At 38.6% G+C, this 27,106-nt stretch overlaps 2 protein-coding genes across 4 annotated transcripts; both read right to left on the reverse strand.

Annotated features, from left to right (window-relative positions):
* Lsm10 lies at positions 1 to 26,583 on the reverse strand. The gene is made up of 3 exons (XM_065231207.1): positions 26,415 to 26,583; positions 26,217 to 26,334; positions 1 to 204 (listed from the first exon to the last, which is right to left on the reverse strand). Exons 1-3 carry the CDS (start codon positions 26,555 to 26,557, stop codon positions 64 to 66), a joined length of 402 nt encoding a protein of 133 aa, XP_065087279.1. The 5' UTR covers positions 26,558 to 26,583; the 3' UTR covers positions 1 to 63.
* On the reverse strand, positions 10,697 to 25,865 carry Nt5a (5' nucleotidase A). 3 transcript variants are annotated; one of them, XM_065231195.1, is made up of 4 exons: positions 25,734 to 25,865; positions 25,285 to 25,615; positions 17,606 to 19,338; positions 10,697 to 11,760 (listed from the first exon to the last, which is right to left on the reverse strand). In XM_065231195.1, exon 3 carries the CDS (start codon positions 19,150 to 19,152, stop codon positions 17,626 to 17,628), a length of 1,527 nt encoding a protein of 508 aa, XP_065087267.1. In that variant the 5' UTR covers positions 19,153 to 19,338; positions 25,285 to 25,615; positions 25,734 to 25,865; the 3' UTR covers positions 10,697 to 11,760; positions 17,606 to 17,625. The 3 variants fall into 3 exon arrangements, with proteins under 3 accessions (XP_065087267.1, XP_065087266.1, XP_065087268.1); XM_065231194.1 differs by having other exon boundaries at positions 25,285 to 25,865; XM_065231196.1 differs by lacking the exon at positions 10,697 to 11,760 and having other exon boundaries at positions 17,605 to 19,338; positions 25,285 to 25,865.
* Positions 26,584 to 27,106: the final 523 nt, after the last annotated feature.

The raw sequence follows: 27,106 nt of genomic DNA on the forward strand, positions 1-27,106 counted from the left end.
GAAATATATGAAAACAAATAGGCATGTAATACTGACCACATTTCGCATCTTCCGGATTATCGCTTATTTCATATTAATTTCCGCCAATGTTTGCAGATGGTTCTCCTGGGCTCGTTTTATTCTGTACGTTCTCTTCACCGGAGGTCTTCGTTTTCGCGTCGTAAGTTTCCTGATGTGTTCCTCTAGAGCTGGTTTAATCTCAACCTGGAAAAAGAAATGAACCAATATTGAATTTCTTTTGTTAATTGTATGTATGGTATAAATTCTTTCTGAAATTTCGAAAAAAATGTTCTCGTTCAAATATAACGTATTCTTGATCCAGATCCGGAAACATAATCAGTCAGGGAAGATTTTTGTGATTTAAGGGCCTAGGGCGCCTTGTGGCGGCCTAATGGCGACCGTATTTGATTACTAGCAGAACATAACTGAATTGATAGGGTCCCATCAAGCTTTAAAAGATCACATCATTTCCCAAAGTGAATCCAGATCTTATTTACCTTCCCAAGAGTTTGCAGAGGTGTATTCGGTCTCTAGTAATAACGGATGTCAAACTGATAACTGTACACCGGATAATTATAGAATATACTGTCTGCGGCTATGGAATAGTTCTAGTGACGTTTATAACTACCTAAAGCCCCACGTTGCCAAAAGCATTTCCAGGCGATGGTGTGTTAGTCCCCTCATCCATTAATGTATGAGTAAGGAGAGGAGTGTGAGTTTGATTAGTACTGCCGCATTAATGACCCTTAGCTCAATTTCAACTTCTATTCAATTTGCACACTGCCGTACTCTAGCGGAACTATCAAGCTATCATAAAACACTTACCTTGTCATACATCTCACATGAATCTGGGTTTTTGCATTATTATAATAAAAAAAAGGGCCCGTTCCAATTAAGGCGCACTGTCATTTTGTTTTGTGTCCCCAACGCACATTTTCTCAAAACACTACACAAACACACTCAAAAAATGCAATGTTAAGTTTCATTCCCCCTTATTCTGCGAGTCACGTACTCTCTGTCACCTCGTGTGAGGTGACTCTCCAGGCAAATCAAATGGAGAGTCACCTCACACGAGGTGACTATTGTCACCTCACCGGTGAGAGAGAGTCACGTGACTCGCAGAATAGCGGGGATTGTCTATTTTATTATGTTTCCCAGCACTTTCCAGCCTTATACCATAGAAGTAACTCTAAGACCAGAAGGTCCCGAATAAACGTGCAAAAATTTTTGGCTCAGCTCTGGTACTATCTTCGGTCCCAAGCTAATCAATGCACCCCTTGAAATATAGGAAAATCCACGAGCTGTGCTATCAACCGGTGGAAACAAACGATTTTAAATTGGCTCACAACTTGACTAGCCTATTGGTCCCAAGCAAATCGATTAACGCATCCATTCCAGTCGAAGTTCTAGTACAACACTATGTTTGTTTTGATTCGCTATGAAAGTTTGCCAGATAAAATGAGGGGCTCGTGGATTTTCCTCTGTTACCGAGGGGTGCATCGATTAGCTTGGGGCCGAAGAAAGTACCAGAGCTGAGCCAAAAAGTTGAGCACGTTTCTTCGGGACCTTCAGGTCTTAGAGTTACCTCTATGGTGCTATGGTGTTTATGTATCTTTACTAGTATTAATATGCTTATTTATATTATTTAGGGGCCGTCCAGTAATTTGGTAAAACTATTTCAAGATTTTTAAACCCACTTGATTTTTTTTTCTAACAAATCTGAGCAATATGAAAATAAATCCGAAAAATAAGAAAAATAATCTTACACAACCCTCCCTCCATTAAGCCTTACATAATAAGTAAACGACCTCTTACATGTATCAGTTTGTTTTGAATCTGAACAAAACACATGCCATTACATTTCCATATAATCTTATAGCACAGACAAACAGACATAACACTCGCAAGTTGTTTATCGAACAAGCATTTAACGGTCAATTTAAAAGTATCGTAGTTGGTAGTACCAACAATCAATACGAAACTAACGATTTCAAATTGGCTCACAACTTGACTAGCCTATTGGTCCCAAGCAAATCGACTAACGTTCCCCATTCTAGTATAAATTCCAGTACTACACTATGTTTGTTTTGATTCGCTATGAAAGTTTGACAGATAAAATGAGGGGCTAGTGGATTTTCCTAAGTTTCGAGAGGTGAATCGATTAGCTTGGGACTGAAGATAGTACCAGAGCTGAGCCAAAAAGTTGAGCTCGTTTCTTCGGGACCTTCTGGTCTTAGAGTTACCTCTATGGTAGTACCAACAATCAATACGAAACTAACGATTTTAAATTGGCTCACCACTTTAGTAGCCTATTGGTCCCAAGCAAACGATTAACGTACCCTATTCTAGTTGAAATTCTATTACTATACTATGTTTGTTTTGATTCGCTATGAAAGTTTGACAGATAACATCAGGGGTGTGTGGATTCATGCAGAACATGCAGGGGTGAGTTTAATAGCTTGGGACTGCTTGGGACCGTTGTTCTGGTACTGAGTGAGCCAAAAATAATAATGATTTTCTTCGGGACCCAGTGGTCTTAGAGTTACCTCTATGGTAGTACCATAGAGGTAACTCTAAGACTAGTAGGTCCCGAAGAAACGTGCTCAACTGTTTGGCTCAGCTCTGGTACTATCTTCGGTCCCAAGCTAATCGAATCACCCCTCGAAACATGGAAAAATCTACGAACCCCTTATTTTATCTGTCAAACTTTCATAGAGAATCAAAACAAACATAGAGCAGTACTAGAATTCCGACTAGAATGGGATACGTTAATCGTTTGGTTGGGACCAATAGGCTAGTCAAGTAGTGAGCCAATTTAAAATCGTTAGTTTCCAACTGGTGGTAGTACCATAGAGGTAACTCTAAGACTAGAAGGTCCCGAAATAACGTGCTCAACTTTTTGGCTCAGCTCTGGTACTCTCTTCGGTCCCAAGCTAATCGATTCACCCCTCGAAACATAGGAAAAACCAATAACCCCTCATTTTATCTGTCAAACTTTCATAGCGAATCAAAACAAACATTGCGTAGTACTAGAATTTCGACTAGAATAGGGTACGTTAATCGTTTGCTTGGGACCAATAGGCTACTAAAGTGGTGAGCCAATTTAAAATCGTTAGTTTCGTATTGATTGTTGGTAGTACCATAGAGGTAACTCTAAGACCACTGGGTTCCGAAGAAAATCATTATTATTTTTGGCTCACTCAGTACCAGAACAACGGTCCCAAGCAGTCCCAAGCTATTTCACTCACCCCTGCATGTTCTGCATGAATCCACACACCCCTGATGTTATCTGTCAAACTTTCATAGCGAATCAAAACAAACATAGTGTAATAATAGAATTTCAACTAGAATAGGGTACGTTAATCGTTTGCTTGGGACCAATAGGCTACTAAAGTGGTGAGCCAATTTAAAATCGTTAGTTTCGTATTGATTGTTGGTAGTACCGCCACTTGTGGCGCGCATAGTCAATTGACCTGCGTTTGACGTTTACACACTACCGCCATCTGTTCAGCGTACTACCAACCACAGTGTATTCAACAGATGGCGGTAATGTTTTAGCGACGATGTTTTACAATGAGAAATATTCAATGTGTTATGTCTGTTTGTCTGTGCTTATAGTTAAATTTAAATCTGTGAGATTGCAATACTTCCCACCTTTTAGAAGATAAACACGAATTTAGTATATGCAGGGCTGGAAAACACCTCAGAGCGTTAGCGAAGCAACTTTGTGCATGCATCTCACAACACTCGACAAAGAGTGTGTGGTTCTCCCATTAACTTCGCACACTCTTTTCCAACTAAAGGGCGAACACGAAATTATTGCGACACCGAAAATGTCATGCCAATTTTCTTATAATGTTTATAATCAAACCAAAATTTATATTTACATATATTTACTTCAAAAATCAAAAGAAAAGTTAATCGATGGAGCCTTGAGTGTAAAATTGAACGCATTTTTGCTTGATGCCCTCCATCAAAGTCTTTACAGTGTCATCCGGTACCAGTTTCTCAGTTTTTTTTTCCATTTTCTTAACATGTCCTTCTCGTCTTTGACTGTCTTCTTGCTCTTCCGAAGTTCCCGCTTCATTAATGCCCAGTACTGCTCCACCGGGCGCAGCTCCGGACAGTTTGGCGGATTCATGTCCTTTGGAACAAAATGGACAGAATTGGCCTCATACCACTCCAGGACACTTTTAGAATAGTGGCATGATGCCAAATCTGGCCAAAATAGCGGAGCTTCGTCGTGCTGCTGCAAGAACGGCAAAAGGCGCTTCTCGAGGCACTCAGATTTGTAGATCTCGCCATTTACTGTGCCCTTTGTCACGAAATGCTCACTCCTCAGTCCGCAAGAGCAGATGGCCTGCCAAATGAGATATTTGGAGGCGAACTTCTACATTTTCTTCTTCTTAAATTTGTCGTCCACATCGAACTTGCTCTTGCCGGTGAAAAACTCCAACCCCGGAATTTGCTTAAAATCGGCTTTTATATACGTTTCGTCGTCCATCACACAGCAGCCATATTTTGTCAGCATCTTCTCGTAGAGCTTCCGTGCCCGAGTTTTAGCCGTCGATTGTTGCCGCTCATTGCGGTTTGGGAAGTTCTGTACCTTGTATGTATGTAGTCCAGCTCTCTTCTTTGCATGCCGATCTTTTTAGCCAAATCACGGCTTGAGACGTTGGGATTTGCTTTAATCATCCGCTTCACCTTTCCCTCCGTCTTTTTGTTCTCCGGTCCCGGTTTTCTTCCAGCTCCTTTGCCGTGGTCCAACGTCAACTGCTCCTGGAACCGCTTCAACACTCTGGAGACGGTTTAATGGTGAATGTTCAACATTTTTCCCAACTGCCGGTGCGACAGGTCAGGTGTTTGGAAAGAATTTGTTCTCTCAACTCGCGTTGGTTCACCTCCATTTTCGTTGAATCGAAAAACACGACTTCGAGTTTGACAGCATGTACACAATACACATCAATGAGAAAGTGTGCAAAATTTAGTTGATTTTTACCCAATGGTAAAAAAGTTATGTTTTTTTTTTTTTTTTTTTTATTAAAGTCATTTTAACGCTCTTGGGTCATTCGTGACTTGTCCGGGGGTGAGATTTAAACTCGTGACTTTGACGTGAGAAATATGGATGCTAACCACTACGCCGGGGTCGCCCCCACAAAAAAAAAGTTATGCCCTGTTGAATATGTCGCAATAATTTCGTGTTCGCCCTTTAATATGTGATAAAGCGATCCACACAATGAGCGGTACACTCCGTGCGGCGCAAGGAGCGAATATAATACAACAAGCGCTAATGTCTTCATGAATTCTTTGCAGACTTTGCTTACCACGACTGCATGCATAGGAGATGAAGAAGAGCATAACGAAGAAGAATTTTGTCTTTTTGTTGGGTTTCCCATTTGCAACCCGTTGTTAATCTTTGTTGTCATCTGATTGTCGTAATCGTCATTGTCCATGATAACGAATGCGGTCGTTTTCTAATTTCACATAATAAACTGCTTTATACCTTTCAGCTCCTTTACCATCCATTTTTTTTTCTTTTCATTACTGCGACTTTGTTCCTGTCCGTCCTTTATTATGTTCGATGTGATAGTCCTGACCGTATCCTGTGATGACGTAGGAAATGTCTTTGTTATCACTGTCTCCACGTCAATGATGATCTGATCCACGTCTGGCTTGGCTACAACCGGGTATTCTAGCCACTTGTTGAGGTGTTTCAATTTGTTCTTCCGTGAATGCGGTCGTCGATCGCTTGACAACCAAACCATCAATGGAATGAACTTTCGGCGTCGTGGGTTGGGATCTGCTCACCCGTTCGGTGTGTCGTCCTTGTCCGTTGAGACTCGTGTCGTAGTCTGTTTAGCTTCCCATCGTGCAGTTTCTGTTTCCTATACGATTCGTACTCCTCTGCTACCTTGGCCCCAGACAGAAACTCTTGGAATTTAATTGATACTAGATACTCCTTGGCCAATTTGAGATGCAGAGAATAACAATCCAAAATCTTCATTTCCAGTTTGCTATATAGTCGTCTTATGCTATCATCAGTCTTCAAGGTGCAGCATCGCGCTTGTGAGCAAATAGGTTTTCGTACTCACAAGAACATTCATTCTGTGCTCACGCATGCACCCAGCCAAATGAACATGAGCCCGATCGTATGTTTAAAGTTCATGCGCGCACTTCGTTTTCTTCAGCGCTCGAACATCAATGTTTACACCCAAGCGCAGACGCTGGTTTCTTTTTCAACATTTTGTTTTCGAGTAAACGTGTGGTGTGTGTGACGAACGCGAAATATTTTAGTGGTGATTCAGTAGCGTTACCTATTCAGATATCTTTTAAATTTGTCGAACCTCTTAACGGAATCCCTTTATGAAGAGCTTTGAGTGGGTTGGTTTTTTTCCTTTAAATTCCGTTATACGCGTATTTCGTCTACTACTTGCAGACTTCCTCAGTGCCAAGTACTCAACAACTGATGAAGTCCCCAAGTAGTAGACGAAATACGCGTATCTGTCAATAGATAAGCATTTATAACGGAATTTAAAGGAAATAAACCAAACAATCTTTTATCACAAGAAGTAATCGTTGGTAAGTAAGACTGTTAAGTTAAAAAAATATAGGTTTCAGCAGAAGCATATTTAGTGTAATGATCCGTGCACTACGTCGTTTGGCAGCCATTTCCATCCAAAAATTCTCAAAGTAAATTGCAACTAAAAAAAAAGTTTTGTGTTGTATTGTTCGCACAATTTCTTGATGGGGGTGATTTCTGTAAGAATGCTTATTTATATAAGAAAGCTCTTTATAGGTCGTATTTGTATTTTGGTCAGACTTATTTGAAATTCACTATATATTTCTTGTGTGAATGGATATACTTATTTTAATGACATATACAACCATCGAGGTACGTAGGAACATCGATTTACGGAGGCAAACATATAACATTCTTATGCTATACCAGTTGAGACACAGTGACTGCAGGGGCCTCAGATAGCCTGGTATTATTCTAAATGTTTTCAGCACCTGCTTATTTGTTTCCATAGTTATAATTAATTTTGCACTATATACGTTATGTTTATTTTATGGAAAGAACAGCATGTTATTTTAAGTTGCGAAAATTCTCGAAATGTTAGTGGGACTGGCATCTAAACCTCAAAATTAATAACTATAAAAATGCATTTAGAACACAAGGTTGCTTGGAATGCGAAAAAGAAGAAGATTTGTATGCTCTATCAATGATTGTATTGTCCGCATCAGCTACGCAAGTTTCAGTTGAGCGGTGCTTCTCGACAATCAAGCTGGAGCAACATTGGCTGCGAATGTCCTCACAAATGCTGTTGACTATTCGGTTCAGTCGTTATTTGTTATTTTGATTTTCAATTGATAGATTCGATTTGTTGTTTTATTTTTTATGTGGTTAAATAAATGATGATGATGATGGTCCCACCTCTTACCCCTACAAAGGTTTGAGCTGGACGATTTATCTTTAAGATAATTAAATATGACATTTTAACCAGGTTGGCAAACAAAATCGAACTGGTTTCAGTTACAGATATAAATTCCCTCTAGAGTTTACAGTTGCTTCACAGCGATATAAATGTTGAAAAGCTCAAGCGTCCACCAATAGAAACTATAAAATGAGCATATTACTTAGCAATAATAGAAGAAGAAAAAACCCATCAACCATTTTACAAATTTGTGTGCAGCTTTTGTCCGACATTCCTTTATTTCGGAATACTGCGTCCACTTCCTTTATCAATCAATTTATTTCTAAATTAAAATTGAACTGCATTATAAACATTGCGCAATGCTTGACTGACTTTAAGTCTTTTAAAAGCAATCTTTAATTAATGGAATTACTGGCAACTGCGTGCAGTCAGAAAGATATTGGTGTTGAAGATTGTCGCAAAACCGGATAAAATTTCTATTTAAATTACACACGTTAAACCCCAATTAACATCTAGTCACTCGCCAACACCAACCAACCATTCACGTAAAACCTCCGAGTGCAACCTCGATGTTCGAGCACAGGCGCAAGCACGAAACATCAAGCCTGAGTTCATTTACGCTGCGCTCATCCCCAGGTGTTGTTCATTTCTCTCAAGTTCGATGTGCGTGTGTAAAACATGAGCCTGAGAGAGAACACGCGCTCTGAATGAACTTGTACTTCTGAAATTTGAACTCACGCTCAGCGCCGTGCATGTTTACGTGAAGACTGGCTATCATTGATGAACTCTGTTTCCATCCTCTTTACTACGCCTTGTCCGTACCTTAATCATATGCCTTATAAGTATAACCTTATATTTTTGGCATTTCTTCAGAGCTATTGGTCCCAAGCAAACCGATTTACGTACCCCATTCTAGTCGAAATTCTAGTACTACACAATGTTTGTTTTGATTTGCTATGAAAGTTTGACAGATAAAATGAGGGGTTCGTGGATTTTCGTATGTTTCGAGGCGTGCATCGATTAGCTTGGGACCGAAGACAGTACCAGAGCTGAGCCAAAAAGTTGAGCACGTTTCTTCGGTACCTTCTAGTCTTAGGTTACCTCTTTGCTAAAACCACAATCACAATTCCTCATATTCGAGAAGTTTTCCTCGGAAAAGCGTCGGAAAATTTACTCATTCTATGAGTGACCTATGTTTTCGCGAATTTGAGTAATCTGGTTTGGTTTTCGCTTTAACAGTACGTGTGGCTCAAAATAGGTCAGTTTCATATTCGAGAAGTTTTCCTCGGAAAAGCGTCGGAAAATTTACTCATTCTATGAGTGACCTATGTTTTCGCGAATTTGAGTAATCTGGTTTGGTTTTCGCTTTAACAGTACGTGTGGCTCAAAATAGGTCAGTTTACTCATCCCTTACCCTAGACTCTTACTTAAATCTGGACTGTCTAATGCTTCTAGTTACTTAGGCACACATCTTAATAGTAGATTAGGTTTATTACAAGTTGAAATTACTTGTTCTTCTTCTTCTTTAATTTATTTATCGTCACTCTCTGTTCCGCAAAACCACTCAACCACCGCGGTGATTTCGTACCTTCCTTATGAAACGATGATGTGAAAATGTACCTAGGTCAGAGCTGGTAAATATCACGACCGTCATGTGACAATGAGAAAACAGACCCTCACACTACACAGCAAAAAAAAATGTAATATCGATCAACGTAATTCAAGCTGATGTACGAAATAATGATGTAATAGCAAAAAGCAGATACAATATAACATCAATGGATGTAATTTTGTTCGCAAAATCGATGTACATCGTACAATGTGATATTACACAACCGATGGATTGACCTGGTTGCAGCAGTTTCGATGTAATATTCAACAACTTTTTTTGCTGTGTATCACGAGACGAAACTACCTATCATGAGATTTCTTGTCATTTTCCAATGATCTAGCATTCATGAGAATAATTGTCATACGGCTTTGAGATCAAGATTTCTAACTGATGTAGATAAATTAAGGCAAGCAACTGTATGTAATCGGTAGAGTGAATATATTTTTAAGATTTCCGCTGTACAAGTAACAATAATATCAATAAATGAGCTAGTAATAGCGATGATAACAACACTGTCACGTTCTGTCATGACAACAAAATCGATGAGATTTTGAAGTAAATCTCTATCATCGTTTTCTCATCCGATGATAGTGACAGAAGTATCTCTGTAAATATCGCGTGAGATCTTTCATTCAAAATGACATTTGCCAGCCCTGCTAGGTTAATATATACTCGGCAAGTTGCGATGTTTTCTTCAGTCGAGTATTAGTACAAGACACTGCAGAAGTCTGCACATTGTAGACGAAATACGCGTATCTGTCAAGGATAAGCAAATAAGGTAGTGGAATTAAATGGAAATTACTAGTCCTTCTCTCTCTCTTTATACAGGTATTCCACTTAAGCGGCGCCGGTGGTGTAGTGGTAAGCGTGATTGTCTCTCACCGCAAAGGGCCTGGGTTCAATCCCAGTCGACGCCGCCTGGATTTTCTGAGGCATAAAATCTCTGATCTGAGGGAAGTAAAGCCGTTTGTCCCCGAGACATGAGTTTGATGGGTCGATAGGGGTAGGGTTCCAGGTGTGGGAGCTGCCTCCCTGGCGTCGGTAGCATTGGTACTAACAAGATCGACGGAAAACAAAAACAGGTGTTCCACTTAGACGCCCACATTCATCAGAACCCTGTACTGTAAATTTATGTTGGATTTCTTTAAACATTTGCGATAAACCAATTTGCAAATGAATGTGGAAGGCATTTTCTTTCGTATAATAAAACTTCAGTTCGGTGAAACAAAATCTGGACATTGTTACTGTTTGTTTATCTGTTTGCTATTGAACTTAACGATGTGCAGTGTATTTCAAACATCATAAAATTATTTACGCTCAGCGATGAGAACATCTCTGTTTTCTATTGTGTTAATGTATATTTGCTGAAGATTTGACAAAACATTTATGAATCGACCAACTTTAGCAATATTATTGGTGAGATTGTTTCCTGTGATGCTACAATTTTCGACAGCGTGTGATGTTTCTTTGTTGTCGACTTAACTTTCATTTAATGCTTTACTTTCATGTACTTAGTACCAGTTTTGATAAGCCTCCTAATATGACAGTCATTGTTTACAGACAAATACAGTGCCTTGCTTTGGAAAACTCTTTGAGAGCTAATGACTTGAGTATAATATATGTATATATATATATATATATAGTACGGTTGACTTTTGTGTCTTTTGCAGGCCACTATAAAGAATAACTATTCTAGAATCTCCTGAAAATGATGATCGAAAAATAAGTGATCTACATACTTTCAACAGCAGTGGGTACTGGGTAGAATGCTTTACATTTTCAAAAGCTATTGTCGATAAACCACACATAATGCCAACCGCAAGCTCTAACGATGAGTGGCACGTTGCTACCTGCTAGCAGGAGACTTCGACGATGTGTATTTGCACACAAATCCGCGCACCTCGTGCGGTGGTAAATCCAGTTTGATCAAATATTCACCTCTCAATTCAATTGTGCGAAATACGGGATAGGGCACGAGATTCTCGCATCAAAACCTCCTGCGAACGCTTCTCGGAGGCCAGCAGCGGTACCTGAGCCGAGTCTGAGATCAAATCGAAAACTAAATTTGATGTTGTGATGTTACTCAGGCTGCTCTCGTTTTGGCAAAAAAAATCCACCGAAAATATCTAATGAAGTACTGGTTCTGCTCTCATTGAAAGCAAACTGAATACTCGTTTACACATGAGTGAGAGCAAAAATCGTTAAATTTTCCTATCTTACTCAGCAAAACGAAAACAATATTTTGTAACTAATCGTAAACTGATATCAAATTTTGATTTCAATTTGCTTTAATTTTGATACTCGACTTTGGTCGGGTGGAGTCTCGTCGAGTGGGATGATGTCGGCTATAAAATATGATACACAACTGTCACAGAAGCGGTTCGTCGTACCGTGCAAAGCGCGCTTGCAAATTGCCACTACTATCGCCTATTAACGCGGATTGATTTATTAAATTATGTTTTTGTTTTTTGTTTTTACTTCTGGGCAATACACGGTTGTGGCGCACTGCACTTTTGTCGCTCGGGTGGTTTATTCAATGTGTTATTTTGGCGGACCTAACGAGTTGAATTCAATTTCGCGCGGTTGGTAAACGTAATTAGCTTCAACTGGTAAAAAAAATAGTAGGGGAGCGAATACTTTAACTGCAAATATTTCCCCGTGAGGGGCATGTGCCTGGTTTTGTGCATCGATGAAGCTGATTTTTTGTTTTTCCTGTAAATAAAAAGTACAATATGTTTTGTGAAAAATCAAAAGAATCTAATGTCTACGTATATAATAATGATGCTGGGTTGAATGATGGTGACGGTGACATTGGTAAAACCTATTCAAGTGAATAATTTATGCGTGATACTTGTAAATCTACATTCTTCATGACAAAAGACATTTATCACATTCTATGTAAGTAGTTGAGTGAAACAATGTGGCAAATCTAGAATCCACAATTTCTCTGCCTGCTTATTCATGTCTATAATTACTTATTTCCTGCAGACTCAAATCAGTAGTATAAAATAATCTCATCGAGAACAATCTTTCATCATTTCCACAAATTAGAGCATCTAATCTACTTTAATTTTAATTGATGTCACGTTTGCTTCGACGGCAATTTTCATGGCATGACTTATTTTTTGCGTTTTCTATACCAATGCACTTTTCCCCTCTACCGCTCTTGCTGTTGTTCTTCTCCAACTAGCACAGGTTGCCATTAAAGTGCCAATCTTTTGATTGGCTCGCTTCAAAATAAAGATGTGTTGTTACTAAGTGGATATGATTCATCAGCAAAAATTTACACGCAAGCATCGATCAGTACCTCTTAAAGCTCACTTTCATGCCGTTCGTCAGATATCAAGGGGGGGAGGTGGCTGTCAAATACGAACAATCGTCGCCTACCTCGCATAACTGGTTCCAAACGTAAACAAGCCATAAGAAACCTACAGCGTTTGTTTACGTTTGGAACCAGTTTCATACAAGATGATCAGTAGGCTGATTTGACAGTACGTCCCCCCCCAGTCAGATATAGGTACCGGATGTTAGATCATCAGTAACAGATGCAATGCGTTCACGATTAGCGTAGCAACAACAGAAATCACGTGAACACGCGGTGCACCGCGGTGGTTGTGTGTTATTACGGAACAGAGAGTGACGATAAATAAATTAAAGAAGAAGAAGAAGAAGTAATTTCAACTTGTAACAAACCTAATCTACTATTAAGATGTGTACTTCAGCAACTAGAAGCATTAGACAGTCCAGATTTAAGTTAGAGTCTAGGGTAAGGGATGAGTAAACTAACCTATTTTGAGCCACACGTACTGTTAAAGCGAAAACCAAACCAGGTTACTCAAATTCGCGAAAACATAGGTCACTCATAGAATGAGTAAATTTTCCGACGCTTTTCCGAGGAAAACTTCTCGAATATGAGGAAAACTGATTGTGGTTTTAGCAAAGAGGTAACCTAAGACTAGAAGGTACCGAAGAAACGTGCTCAACTTTTTGGCTCAGATCTGGTACTGTCTTCGGTCCCAAGCTAATCGATGCACGCCTCGAAACATACGAAAATCCACGAACCCCTCATATCTGTCAAACTTTCATAGCAAATCAAAACAAACATTGTGTAGTACTAGAATTTCGACTAGAATGGGGTACGTAAATCGATTTGCTTGGGACCAATAGCACAAACGAAGTGACAGACGGCTCGAAAACTTTGGTGACAAACCTGCTATTGCAATTTTTCAGTGTACCACATGGCAACAATACTACCAACAATCAATACGAAATTATCGATTTGAAATAGGCTCACTACTTGACTAGCCTATTGGTCCCAAGCAAATCGATTAACGTACCCCATTCTAGACGAAATTCTAGTACTACACTGTGTTTGTTTTGATTAGCTTTGAAAGTTTGACAGATAAAATGAGGGGTTCGTGGATTTCCTTATATTTCGAGGGGTGCATCGATTAGCTTGGGACCGAAGATAGTACTACACGGATAGAAATCTCCTTATACCTTTTGGCAAATTTCCATTGCTGATTATTCATAAAATGTATAAGTCAACTAATAAGCAGACGCCTTGCAAAAAGTTAATAAAGATCATGTGTCAAATGAAATGTATAAGCGGTCACACATACCTTTTATGCATTCTAATAGGACCTATGTGGTTTTTCTTATGGAATGTATAAGGCTGATGCTTTGGCAAAAATGTATAAGTGAAACACATGAATTAAATAATTAATTTTCGTTTCGTGTAGAGCTGAGCCAAAAAGTTGAGCACGTTTCTTCGGAACCTTCTGGTCTTAGAGTTACCTCTATGATACTGCTGGATTGAATCACATGGCAACACTAAATGTACTAGTATGTTTTGGTTCTATCTCTTTAACTCTACTCAAAACTGAAATGCAAAATGACAAAATGATACACTCTTTGCACACTGTCAAAGATCATTGCACACAAAATCAACATTGTTTAAATCAAAACAAAAATGCTAGCCCATCTGGTGCATGATGGCACAAGCTTTTAAGAAAATTCTATTACAGCGAACCACATTATTTTAATTGATTTTTTCGCCAGTTAGTCGTCTGTCACTTCGTTTGTGCCAATAGGCTAGTCAAGTAGTGAGTCAATTTAAAATCGTTAGTTTTCACCGGTTGGTTTTAGTCGGTCTACTAGTACACTTCTAACCTGTGTAGCATTTACTTAAAATTATCCCCATATTCCCCGGGAGAGTTTCGGAAAATTTACTCATTATGATTGACCTAAGTTTGAGCGATTTTGAGTAATCTGAACTCAAATGTGGGTAGCATTTTTTATCCATGTGCGATTGGTTTTGAAAATATTTTTTTTTTAAATAAACTCACGCCGCCGCCGAACATATGTTGATCGGCGCACCGATCTAACTCAGTCGGTAAAGGCGCAGCTACAAAAAAGTCTAAATATACCGGAGGTGACTGGGTTCGATTCCAGTCCGATCTAGGATTTTTTTTCGGGTTGGAAGATTTCAACTTCCCTGCACGGCCAATGAGATCGGCCCAAAAATCGCAAAAAGTGCAGGAACACAGCGATGAGTAAATTTTCTTTATGTTTTTCTAGGAAAAAAATCCCGAATATGAGAAAAGTAAAGATTGGATTCTCTCAGCCTATTAGTACTACTCCTAGACTGAGTAAAATGTTCATCAATTTTCTTCATTTTCCTGCAGATTTTTGAGGTTTTTCACATGAAAACATGAGTCAAATTTACTCATCGATGAGTTTCTGCACTTTTTGCAATTATGAGTAAATTGAACTTAAATTTGGGTTGATCTCATTGGCCCTGTGGACATAGTGTATGATTGTTTTTTATACTTTATAGCGAGATTTTTAGCTCGTTGGCTAGTTCATCTCGTAAGTATGATTGTACTTGTCAGTTGGATTGTGCACCATTTCCCCGAATGTCGTTTCCCCGAATGTCACTTCCCCGAACGCCATTTCCCCGAATACCCATTTCCCCGAATGCTGTTTCCCCGAATGTGTCATTTCCCCGAATGCCATATCCCCGAAATAAAAGTTAGTAAATTTCCAACCGTTATTGCTGGCAATTTTCTTACTATATTTTGAGCATAGTGAGCAGATTGCAAACCAGATTAAATTTCACGCCATGCAAATGGAAGGTTTATGAGATTAACCCAACTACCAATTAATTTGCTTCGAGTAGCTAGAAACGCATTGCCAAAGCACATGATGCTCACTATGCCCCTCTTTCCCCTATATTAATGTATTGAGCCGTTAAAAGCATTTTCATTTTTATATATATAGAATAATAATCCAAAACCAAAAAGACAGACCAAAACAAAAAAATATCGTCGGTTTGACAAATTGGTTATAAATTTTAAGGAGATTTTGCCTTCTTTTATTTACGAGCAATTCTTTCGAGAACTTTGGAAAAACATGAGAGATCGATGGTTTGAAAAAAGGGTAAAATATTTTTATTCCTGCTTTTTTACATAAGCAGTTCTTTCGGAAAATTTAGCAAAACTTGTTTCGGAAATTATTGCAACCAAATTTCAACAGGTGACAGTAATAAACAGAAGTTATGGCGATTTGTTTTGTACGCAGAAAACCGGCCCTTTAAAAAAATGGTACAGAAGGTGGCTTATATTATGTCGCAACACCCCTACCAAATATTTTTTCTCGTTTCGCCTCCACAAACGAAAATTTAATGAAAATGTTGAAATCTGCATACATTATTTTTCGGTTTAACTTTTCGTCCACTATATTTCGTCTAACTATGCTGTCAGTAGTTGTGAGTGTAAAACTCACAGCATTCCTCGATTCATTTGTCAAATCATATATCTCACAAGTTTTGCCAAATTCCTCGATTTGAATTTATAAAAGAAAAAATCTCGTAAAACTATGTTATCAATTTTTAAATCCATCGACCTCACATATTGTCTTAGTTCTTGGAAGACTGCTCGTTTATAAAAGAGGGAAAAATTTCCTCAAAATACATTACCAATTTTTCAAACCGTCGAAAAAACATTTATAAAAGAAGGATAAAATACGTCTACGGCTGAAAATTTCCTAAATAAATTTAAAAAGAAGGGAAAATCTCCTAAAAATTTATTACCAATCTGTCAAATCATCGATATTAGTTTTGCCAAAGTTCTCGAAAGAACTGCTCATGTATAAAATAAGGGAAAATGTCCTAAAAATATATATTACCAATTTTTACACTTCCACTTCTGGTACTGCTGCCGCCTCACTAAAACTCTCGCCCCATTGATTTACTTTGAACAGAGATCTTCCCTTCTTTTAATTATGAGCTGTTCTTTTAATGTTAATTGTTGCAATATTCAAAGATGTCTTCTTAATGCTCGCGAAACCAACGTTAGAAATGTACACACTTAATTCAGATCACCGAAGTCGGTAGGAATTTACCGGGTTTTTGAACAGCAGAATAACTCGGTAAAATTTTCAAATGACCGTTACACGTGAGAAATCAAGAAAATTTATAAATTTTATTTTTCATCAATCAATGGGGTAAACTGAACAAATTCTGTACAAGTTCGGCATAAATTTTTTAATAATTGGATTTTTCACTGAATTTTAAACTTTTACCGAACAGTTCTGTAGTTCAAAATTTACCGAACGACGGAGGCCTGGATTTTTGGAATTTTTGGATTTCATTCGAGGAAATTACATTCGGGAAATGGAATTCGAGGAAATGACATTCGGGGAAATGGGGTATATGTTTGTCTGGGATTCGGGAAAATGGCGTTCGGGGAAGTGACATTCGGGGAAACGACATTCGGGAAAATGTAGCACAATCCGTCAGTTGTCACACAATGATACTAATGCAAAAATGGTACAGGCATCGAAAGTTCTCAATCAAAACTGTGTAAAATGCTTCTATAATACATCTAGATGATTTTGGTACATTTCCCATCTGGAATAAAATCCAGAACTATTATCCTACGCTCATAAGTGAAATCATTGGCATGCTTACCGTTAGTAAAAAAAAAACTTAAGAACAATTTGCTATCCGAGTAGCAAACCAACTACGAAAAAAAAATTACTCTATTTTTGAAGCAGGTAAAATTTGGAGAGCATGTTGTACAACAGGTCTGGCGACAATGAAATGTTTACCATCTCTGTCGTTCTTTCAACACGTGACATGACAGTTACTGACATTTGCGATCAGTTCATATTGTCGAACCTGTTTTTCTTGCTCAACTAGACTAATGCAAAATTTTAAATTTTCACTCCACAGTGCTCAAACAGTTTCAAATTGGGTCCTGATTAGCCTTCGAAATTTGAACTCATTTGGTAAGAAACTCAATCTATCCTCTTCAGAATTTTCGCCAATCAATAAATTATCGCACTAAAGCTTCATGTTGATATTAGTATAGAATTTCCTCGCAACTCTGAACATTTTCAAGTTTATTTTTAGTGGATGAAGGTTTGTGTTTTGATGAGACTTGATATAAAATAACAGTTTGTTTTACACTTCGACACCACCTATGAATCACCATCAGACAACCCTTGCACGCTTGTATGAAATAAAACTAAAATATCATTGAAAACTACATACCGGAATTAGTTGATCTGATCCTAATTGGCCAGCGTCATCGGTTCCGCCGGGTAGTAACCGTCGGCACAGCTTTCACTTTCCGTAAAACTATTGTAGCTATGATCTAACGAATACTTTGCCACCTCATCCATGTTCGGTACGCAAATCTTAGCGTATCGTTTGATCAGGTCTGCCCATAGCGAGGGTTCCTCCAGTTGTGGATCGGAACCGGCGACGAAGTATGATCCCCAGAATTTCGACTGAAGGTAACATGCATCGGGATGGGAGTGGGGCTGATCCTTCATGCCTTCCGCGGCCATTTCTTCCGCTATCGCAACGGTGTCAGCTTTGGTAAATTTAGACGGCGTATAAACGTCTTGGATAAGATTATCGCCCACGTATAGATAACGTGGATGCTCCTTGTGCGATAGGCGCTGCAACAGGATACTCAGGTCACGCCAGTTGCCCTGCGAATACATATGGTTCCGTTCCAGCTGCGAAGGAGTCAGTGGATCTGTTTCAACCGTACCTTCCAATTGGACAAACGGTTTGGCACCAGTGAAGAAACCAGGTTTCTTTGCAAACCCAACCACTACGTCAAACAATTCCGGCCAATCTGGGCCCAGTGCGTACGACGCGGTATAATTAGCAAAATCAATATGCGAACCAGTTAAAAGGAACGTAGTTTTGGATTTCTTCATCTCACGAAGCCATGCAATTAGTTTTGGAGATGCACGTTGCAGATACTTTTCGGGATTTTGTTTCAAGGCTTCAAAGTAGCCTCCAACATTTCGGCCAAAGTGTTCCCGAGAGTACATGTTGACTAGTGCATCCAGTATATCCGGCCATATGTTGTAACTGCCTATTCTTTCATGAGCCTCCTCGTCAAGGGTATCGATAATTCTACCGAACAGAAGCGTAGAGCAGATATCGAAGTAATCTAGCACCGTTCGGATCTTCTCCGAAAGAGGTCCGTTCCAGGCGACCAACATATTTTCACAGTATTCATTGGTAACTTCCCACTTTTTCTCATCTCCGTAATAGGCCATAATTTCCGCCTCGGCCATCTTCTTGGTTCCGTGTGTGGCTTGATGAATCGTTCCATCCGGGCCAAGTTTCAGGATGTTTCCTCGTTGGAAATCTATGATCAAACCTTTCTGCAGGAAATCCAAATCCGGAGGCTGCAGTAGATATTTGCCCGAGTATCCTCGTTCTTCCACTAGAAATTTGGACATGATTCCATACTCGAGCTCTATTACATTGCCGACCTGATAACGCAACAGCGTATTATCCAAATCGAACCCAATACAATCATAGTCCGCAAAGCGAAACGTATCCGTGCCGGTCATGATTTTATTGGCCGAGTATCTCGAGTAGTACCGAATGCACTGATGCTGCCGAATCCGCCGGAAGTGATCTACTTTACCCCGTAAGCTGCTAGTACCTCCGAAGCCACCACAAAGGTAGAGCAGTGCACGAGAGGTGCTGTTGTTCAAATTCCCGAAGGGTTCCGCGGGTAGCGCACTGAGCCCAAGTCGCAAAACAACTGATGTGGTTTTTGCCGTCATTGTCGCCGCGTGCTTCAGGTTTTACTTTTTGCACACCAATACCATTCAAACGAGACGACGGGGGTTTTTTTTATTTACACGCTCGTTTGTATGGTCATGTACCAAAATTGGAGCATTCGCGACGTCGCGACGGACTGGCGAGTGTTGTGTTCTCTTGCCGTCGTTCCTCTTCTCGATGCACAGTGGCTGGAAGAAATATTTGCACAGGTTAAAGCATTTTTTTTTTCATTTACTGGCTAACAAAGGTGAATGAAAACATCGCTTATCTCTATTGCAATGAATGAACATCTTCTTCTGCTTCTTTTTTCGTATAAACCGTCCCCACTAGTACTTAACGCCGGCTCTCAACTTAGTGTTCTTTGAGCACTTTCACAGTTGTTAATTGACAGCATTCTAAACCTGTACCATTCTTGCATTACATAGTATAATTGTGTGGCAGGTACAATCGTTTACTCTATGCCCAGGGAAGTCAAGAAATGTTTCAACCTGAAAAATGCCTAAACCTTAAATTTATAGCTGCGCCTTTACCGACTGAGCTAAGGGGGACCCCTTAGGGAAATTAATGTTTATAAGAATAGTAACTAAAGTAGGGATGGTGATACAGTAGTGTACATTTTTGGCACGTTCCGATTTTAGCACGTTCCGTTTTTGATATGTTCCGTTTTTGGCAAAACGAAACAAAAAGTTTGGAAAATTTTAGGAGTCCAGTAATATTGTATTATTTATACCTAGGACACATTTAGGAACCTTACATGGATAGACATTGAATTACGATACCTTTACGAAACAAGCCACTTTTACGTTTGCGACATCAATCCTTATGAACGCTCACTGTCGACTTGCCTTTCTCGTACATGGTAAGTCTATATTCGCTATATCTATAGTCTGGCGGATAGAATTTCGGTCTATCGAAAAGCAGAACCTAACCAATATATTGTAGACCAACAATTGAAAATGTACTATCCACTTTTATAGACAAAACTTTAATAGTTCTTTCCTCGCCAACCGAACGCAAATTAACAGCATCATCGGTGTTTGTTTGCGTAGGCGAGCCTTGAGTCACGAGAAAGGGGTTTCCGAAGTTTTGTTCACAAAAACTGATGTGCTCTTTTCTGTTGTTGGTCGTGATATGCTCGATTGGTTTCTCTATTGGACAGCTCAATTGCACAGTGAGGAGATGGCAAAATCACGAACTTAATTTAATTGTGTATAAACTATTGACTTAATCAAAAAATTGTCTTAAGAGTAATTGTTCACATAAGTATCTCCCACAATCTTATAATTTAAAAAAATATCATGGCCTACTATAAAAAAAAATATAAACCAAACTTTTCCCCCTAAAGAGATAGAAGGAGGGTACTTTCTTGCACAAAGTTGTCGAACTAATCAACTAATCAATGTTGAAAATACAAATCTTCTATGCCTAATAATTTTCAAGATGTGTGGTAAGTGTGCCTTTAAATTTAGGATTTTATTATTAACTTGTTATATAACAATTTTTCAAGCTAATAATGTTCTAAACAAATGTTAACAAAGTGTAACTACATGTTTTTGCTGAAGACAGTATGCAGCTAGGTGCATTCCTTGCTAAGTTATAGAACTTTTCAACTATACTTTTCCCTATTTTGACTGCATATAGGGAAGAAGATGGCAAACCGAAACACAATATCAACTACTCCAATTTAAGCTTGGACTTTGTACAAAAAAAAAGTGAAGGTTTGATTAGCGCCAATTCATAAATGAGTGAATAGGCTACTAACTGCTAATGTTTTAAATGTGGCTTGTGAAATTTTGTAGCAGTTTGACCAGCTTGGCTCGTTTTTGTATAGAAAATGGCAAAACGGCAAACATTCAACGTGACCCTATTTACTAATTGGCGCTAACCAAACCTTCACTACTTTATAGTACAAAGTCTAAGCTTTAAAAAGAGTGGTTGATATTGTGTCACCTTCTCCCCTATATGCTGTCAAAAATAGGGTAAAATTAAATTAAAAATTGCTATAACTTTGCAAGGCATGTATTGGACTGCAGACTCACTTTCAGAATCCACCTCCAATCCAATGACCTCATCTCCAGAGCTAATCGACAATTCTCGATGAACATTTCAAATGGTCCTATCTGCTTTGATCGATTCTCTTCATCGACTTTCTCTTTCGTTAATAACTCAGCTGCAAAACCTTTCCCTGTTGTATTTGACGTTTTGAACGCTAGATAAGAACCTCCTTTATCAAACTATGTGGTAGAATTAGCGCGAAATCTGTTTGCATAGCAGTGGTTATGAAAAGAGAAAGTCGATGAAGAGAATCGATCAAAGCAGATAGGACCATTTGAAATGTTCATCGAGAATTGGGCTTTATTTTCAAAATTGCCGACTAGTTCCATGCCTCAGGTCACTCTACTCCTCGCTTGTGCGATCCTTATTGGAGTCAAGTTTAGTTGTTTGCTGCCCTTTCCATGCTAGCTGGATCACTAGAATTGAATCCGTTCAACGCAAGTTTGTGAGATATGCTCTTCGTTTCCTCAACTGGCGTGACCCAACGAACTTGCCACCGTACGAGGAGCGTTGCCGTCTCCTGGGAATCGAACCATTAGAGTTGAGACGGACGGTCGCTCAAACTATGTTCGCTGGAAAGCTGCTTACGGGTGACATTGACTGTCTAACACTGCTGTCTTAGCTAAATATGTATGCCCCTGAGAGATCTCTTCGTCTACGCGACTTTCTGTTTTTGGAACCACGGCGCCGAAATTATACACAACACGAGCCAATTCGAGCAATTAGCCGGCAATTCAACAACTTCTTTTATATGTTCGACTTCAATGTATCAGCTGACGTGTTTCGTCATCGGTTACTTGGCCATTTCCGTACTGTTGACCGTAACTATTTAGATTAAGTTTTATTCATTTAGACAATAATTGTCAGTTGAATTTTTCAATATACAAATAAACTAATAGCGAAATTAAATGACTTGAGCAACACAATTACATGGAGCCATTAAAGCGAACAAGCATCTACGTCATGAACTGCTTTGATATCAATAATGTAACACAGAATGCATGATATCACACTTTTTGCTACCAGGTGAATCTTTGTCATTGACGAAAAATGAATGAGATTTTGAAGAAGGTTTATTTTGAGGAGCAAGTCTGTCAATTTTGTCCACATCGCGCGAAAGTCTGTCGATGAAAATGACAAATCTCAGCCACTGCTAGCGGGTTCAAAAAATGGATTTTTTTGGTCTTAAATGATAGGTTAGAGTCTAAAGAATACGGGACAATTGGTTTTATACCCGGGAACACTTTCTTTCTTTATGACTACCTTCCTCAACCTCTGAGTCAGAGCCCTGATCATCATCTGGCAAAATGGAGTATGTGTTTTTGCTTTTTGGGGTGGTTTGGGAAGATGAAGCGGTGTTTTTTAAGAGTTCTGCAAGTGACCTCTTGGAGCGAGCTTGCAAAGACCGCTTAAGTGTTTCTCCCTGCTGTTTGAAAGTGGTATTGTTTTGCGTGGGCGTACTTTGGTTAGCGTGTAAAGGGCCTTAGAAAGTTTGTTTACAAATGCTTTTGTGCCGTTATCAAATGTTACGCCTGAAATGAAGTGCAAAGCAAATCTTTGCAAAAATATATCGAGGAATAGTTTGCATTATCTTTCCTTCTTCCGTTGTCCGCGAAATAAATCGGAATGTGGAGTGTGGAAAGCGTTTTGTGCTCATAATATTACAATACTTCTTCCTCAAACAACACCATGATAACGTCATGCTCGTTTGGCTACACTAACTGACAGTTCGTTTGGCTACATTATACTTTTCCTCCGCTTATCTATGGAATCTATAGTATCTATAGTCGGCAGTACTCAGGTCAAAACTGAAACTACCCAAAAATGGGTAAACTACGTTGGGAGTGACAAGTTGACAAATGAACAAAGTCGATCGGATTCATATCGATGTTGTCCATTTGTCAATTTGTCACTCCCAACATAGTTTACCCATTTTTGGGTAGATTCAGTTTTGACTGATCTGGGTGGATTCTACTCAAATTTTGGTAATTTTGAAATAACGTGTACCTCCGCCTGCAAATTGTTACCGCCCGCAAACCGCTCCACGCCGGGGATGCCATCACTTAGACGACTGCAGCGCTACCTCGCTGCATATTTCAAAAACCAAAATTTAGGAAAATTTTATTTAAAATATTTTCAATAAAATGCTGAAAACCACATTCTTTTAAAGTGTCTCTGTTCGCCAAAAATAAATTGCGAAATCGACTCTTTTTTCGGCCTAACCCTTTAAACGATTTTGATGATAGGGGCTGTATATAAACTACGTAGACAGTTTTTTTGGGATTCTTGAACCCCCCTCCCCCTGCGTAGACAATTGTCCATACAAAAACATTTAAATTTGTATGGGCCGTGGATAATTGTCAACCCCCCCCCCCCTCCTAAACTGTCTACGTAGTTTATGAACAGCCCCATACTAAAAAATCGGTGTACTGCCGCTCTTTGCTAGTCTCATTTGCGTTTCTATCAAAACTGATGTTTGCTATGAAAGTGGTGGCCCATATTTTTGTAATATTAGCATAAATAAACAGCTTTGTTCTAGAAAAAATTGGAAAAACAACGCGATTTTTTTCTTCGTTCGTTTTTTTTTGGTCGTGTGATCGTAAATAAACCATTAAGACTAGGATATTTTTAACACAGATGGCGCTGTGTGATTTTTTTTAAGTGAAGATAATACGTTTTTGATGCATATTCAGGATCTTATACCTAAATGCATGTATAGAGGTACCCGACATGTTGAACACTGCACTGCCCTCTGTGAGCAATTAACGGAAAACAGATTATGTGTAGTTTCCGATGGATGTCACCTTACACATCGTAAACAAATAGTCCGTTTTCAAAATAAACTTTCAGAACCAATTTCAGTCACCTCTGGGGTACCCCAGGGTTCTCATTTAGGTCCACTTCTTTTTATTTTGTGCATAAAGGACATTTCCTACCACTTACATACTTTAAAAAAAAATAAAACTGCTTGTATATGCAGACGCCATAAAGCTCTTCATGGAAATAAGTAATTCTAGCGATGCAGAAGAATTCCATAATGGAATCAATATATTCAACACATGGTGTAGTAAAAGTCAACTGAACGTAAAAAAATGTACCGCAATTGCATTTAGCAGAAAAATTGAAACACTACAGTTTAAAATATCATTAGGCAACCAAATAGTAGAAAAATGCAAAATTTTAAGAGATCTAGGTGATATCCTAGACTCCAAACTAACTTTTGTAGAACATTATAATACTATCATTAGTAAAGCAAACAGAATACTGTCACCTTGTATGGAATTCATACTTTTCCATACACGAAGAATTCATAGAATCTGTCCAAAAACTTTTATATGCTTTACGTAACTTGAATTGGACTGCATTTCCATTACCATCTTATGAAGCGCGCTGCATGCTCATCAATATACAAACACTTAAGGAGCGCCGCCAATTTGCAATGCTTTTCTTCATCAAATTCTCGCACAATAAAACTTGTACACACCTTTTCGATATGTTAGAACACGGAATTTATTTTCTGAATAATCTTGCAGAACAAACTATGCAAAAATAGCCTAATCAATCGAATGATGTGCCTGTATAATTTGGATTGTGGAACTATTGACATAACTATGTCCAAGCAGCAAATAAAAACTAAGCTAAAACAGAATAAAAATAATGCATAGCATGTAAGTAAACATTGTAAAAATCATTGTATGTAGTCTACATTGGCTTGACGAAATGAATAAATAAACAACATCAGTGACATTTGATGGAAAATTAATGCAGAAGCTTGACAAAATGGTTAATTGCAACACTATTTATCGCAAAAAAAACATCAAAGGTTGTATTGAAATTTATGTACTCATCCTAAATGACGACAAAATCAAAACAAAAATGATACTCGCGAAAGAAAAATAGAATTTAATGTAATGTAATGTTTTCATTCACCTTTGAACTATGTTAAAAACTCGAAAGATCATTAACAAATTACTAGAAAAAGTGAACATTATTAAAAACATCCACCTAGCAAAGCGGTATTTTCGTGAATGATCTAACGATTCAAACAATGTAATGTTAATATGTGTGCCAATACTCACGTTGTTCACTGTTCCTATCTGCTCTTTTGAGAACTTTGCGTTTACGTAACACTTTACTCTTCAATGTGTTGGGATGGAAATACCTGCTACAAAATTTTCATCCAGCTAACAAATTAAACTTTTTGTTTCCACTAATCTCTTGTGCGATGCTCTGGCATCTGTAAAGGGTCACTTGCAGACACCCCAAGGCTGGGTCTAAAAAAATCACTATATTCAATGACACAGGATACTTAGTTTCGCGACACTTGTTTCATTCAATTAAGAACCATTCTAATTCACTACACGTTCCAGGCTCCTATACTGAATCTTATCACTGTCACTTCTTTCAGCTCTGATCAAGTCTCACATTTAACGTGAACCTGCATTCACGTCTATGTTGCAATCACAGGAAAACAACAACTGAAGATGTTTACTAATTTAAATGTTATATGATATGGCACTGGCGCGACATTACCTACTTTTCTTCTTCGCTGTTGTTTGAAAAACTTCCCAAGGATGTTTCTAAACAACAGCAAACACACGCACGTATGTATTTTTATCGCGACCGAATAGCGACCCGAAAGCAGGCTGTGAAAAATTGGCAGCTGAGTACAAGTTTGCAGGAACTAGGTTTAACGTGATTCGAACTCCTGATGTAGTGTATGGTGGATGTTTTTTTAGTATAATATCTGCCTCGTCGTTAGTATTTGTAAACGCAGACGCAATGAATAACTTTCAAAGCAGAGCTTAATCAGCTGTTGACAAGCAATTTCACTGTCATGCTTACCCGTTATGTTTGTAACACTAGACCAAACAACAATTTTTTGGTATAATTAAACGTCTACGGTTTCCGGATCAATCTAGGTACTTAGCCTCCATTAGAGGAAATTAATACAAACGGATTTTAGCAAATTCTGTTCTGAGCAAGAAACCAAACTATAGTATGTACTCACCGATTCTGGAATGTGTATGTAACGAATGTACCGCGGATAGATCATAAACTCCTCCATCGGGAAATGCTTCCCAAGCTGATCAATTAACACCACATTTTCCATCGAAATGTTCATAAAGCTGAAGAATTTTAGAAGAGTATAATACATACATAATGATTTATCAATTTTTATCTGACGGATAACAAATCGCACACCCACCCGTCGACGTTGGTGATTTTGCCGGCCACCGAAGACTCGTTCCGTAAGTCGATTAGAATGTTTCTATCCAGTAAGCACTGAGCAAGACCGGTAAGTTCGTTCAGGGAATTGAACCGTTCTTTCCGGTCGGTTAAGCGACTCATTGTTCCACTATTTTTAAATAGTCCACTTAAATGTTTACGAGTAGTAAAGAAATAACGAAGAATGGATGCCTTTGTTTACCAACAGTTATCTTCAAAGCGAATGAACTTCATGATCATCGCAGAACCTCGCGCGACATCGATGTTTTTAACGAGGGGTGGCACAGTGAATACATACTTCGTTTCAAGCTTTTTTTTTCCGATAGATGTCGTGTAAAATAAGGGTGGTATGTGCACACCTACCAAAGATTACAAAGTTTTTTTTCTCAAATACGTGCTAGTATTGTCGGTACAGTTGTAAATGGTTGTAAACCGGAAAATTTCACTAGTCACAATAGATTTTACGCTCGTTCTGCACGTTATACAATGTAACCGTTTAGTTACAATGTCCTAGGTTTTAATTTGTGCATGTTATTTTAGGAAACTGTAGTGTTTGTTTAGTGTCAGTGTTGTGTTAGTAGGATTAGTAGGATTGTAGGTAAAATTGCTGTTATTGAAAAATGTATAAATTTGTGTTATTAGGTAGTTTGAAATTGATATTTGTTTATAAAC

This window comes from Ochlerotatus camptorhynchus, unplaced genomic scaffold (genome assembly GCF_037179485.1).
Source record: "Ochlerotatus camptorhynchus isolate MF236.1 unplaced genomic scaffold, CSIRO-AGI_Acam_v1.1 ptg000344l, whole genome shotgun sequence".
In the NCBI taxonomy this organism is placed as follows: Eukaryota; Metazoa; Arthropoda; class Insecta; order Diptera; family Culicidae; genus Ochlerotatus; species Ochlerotatus camptorhynchus.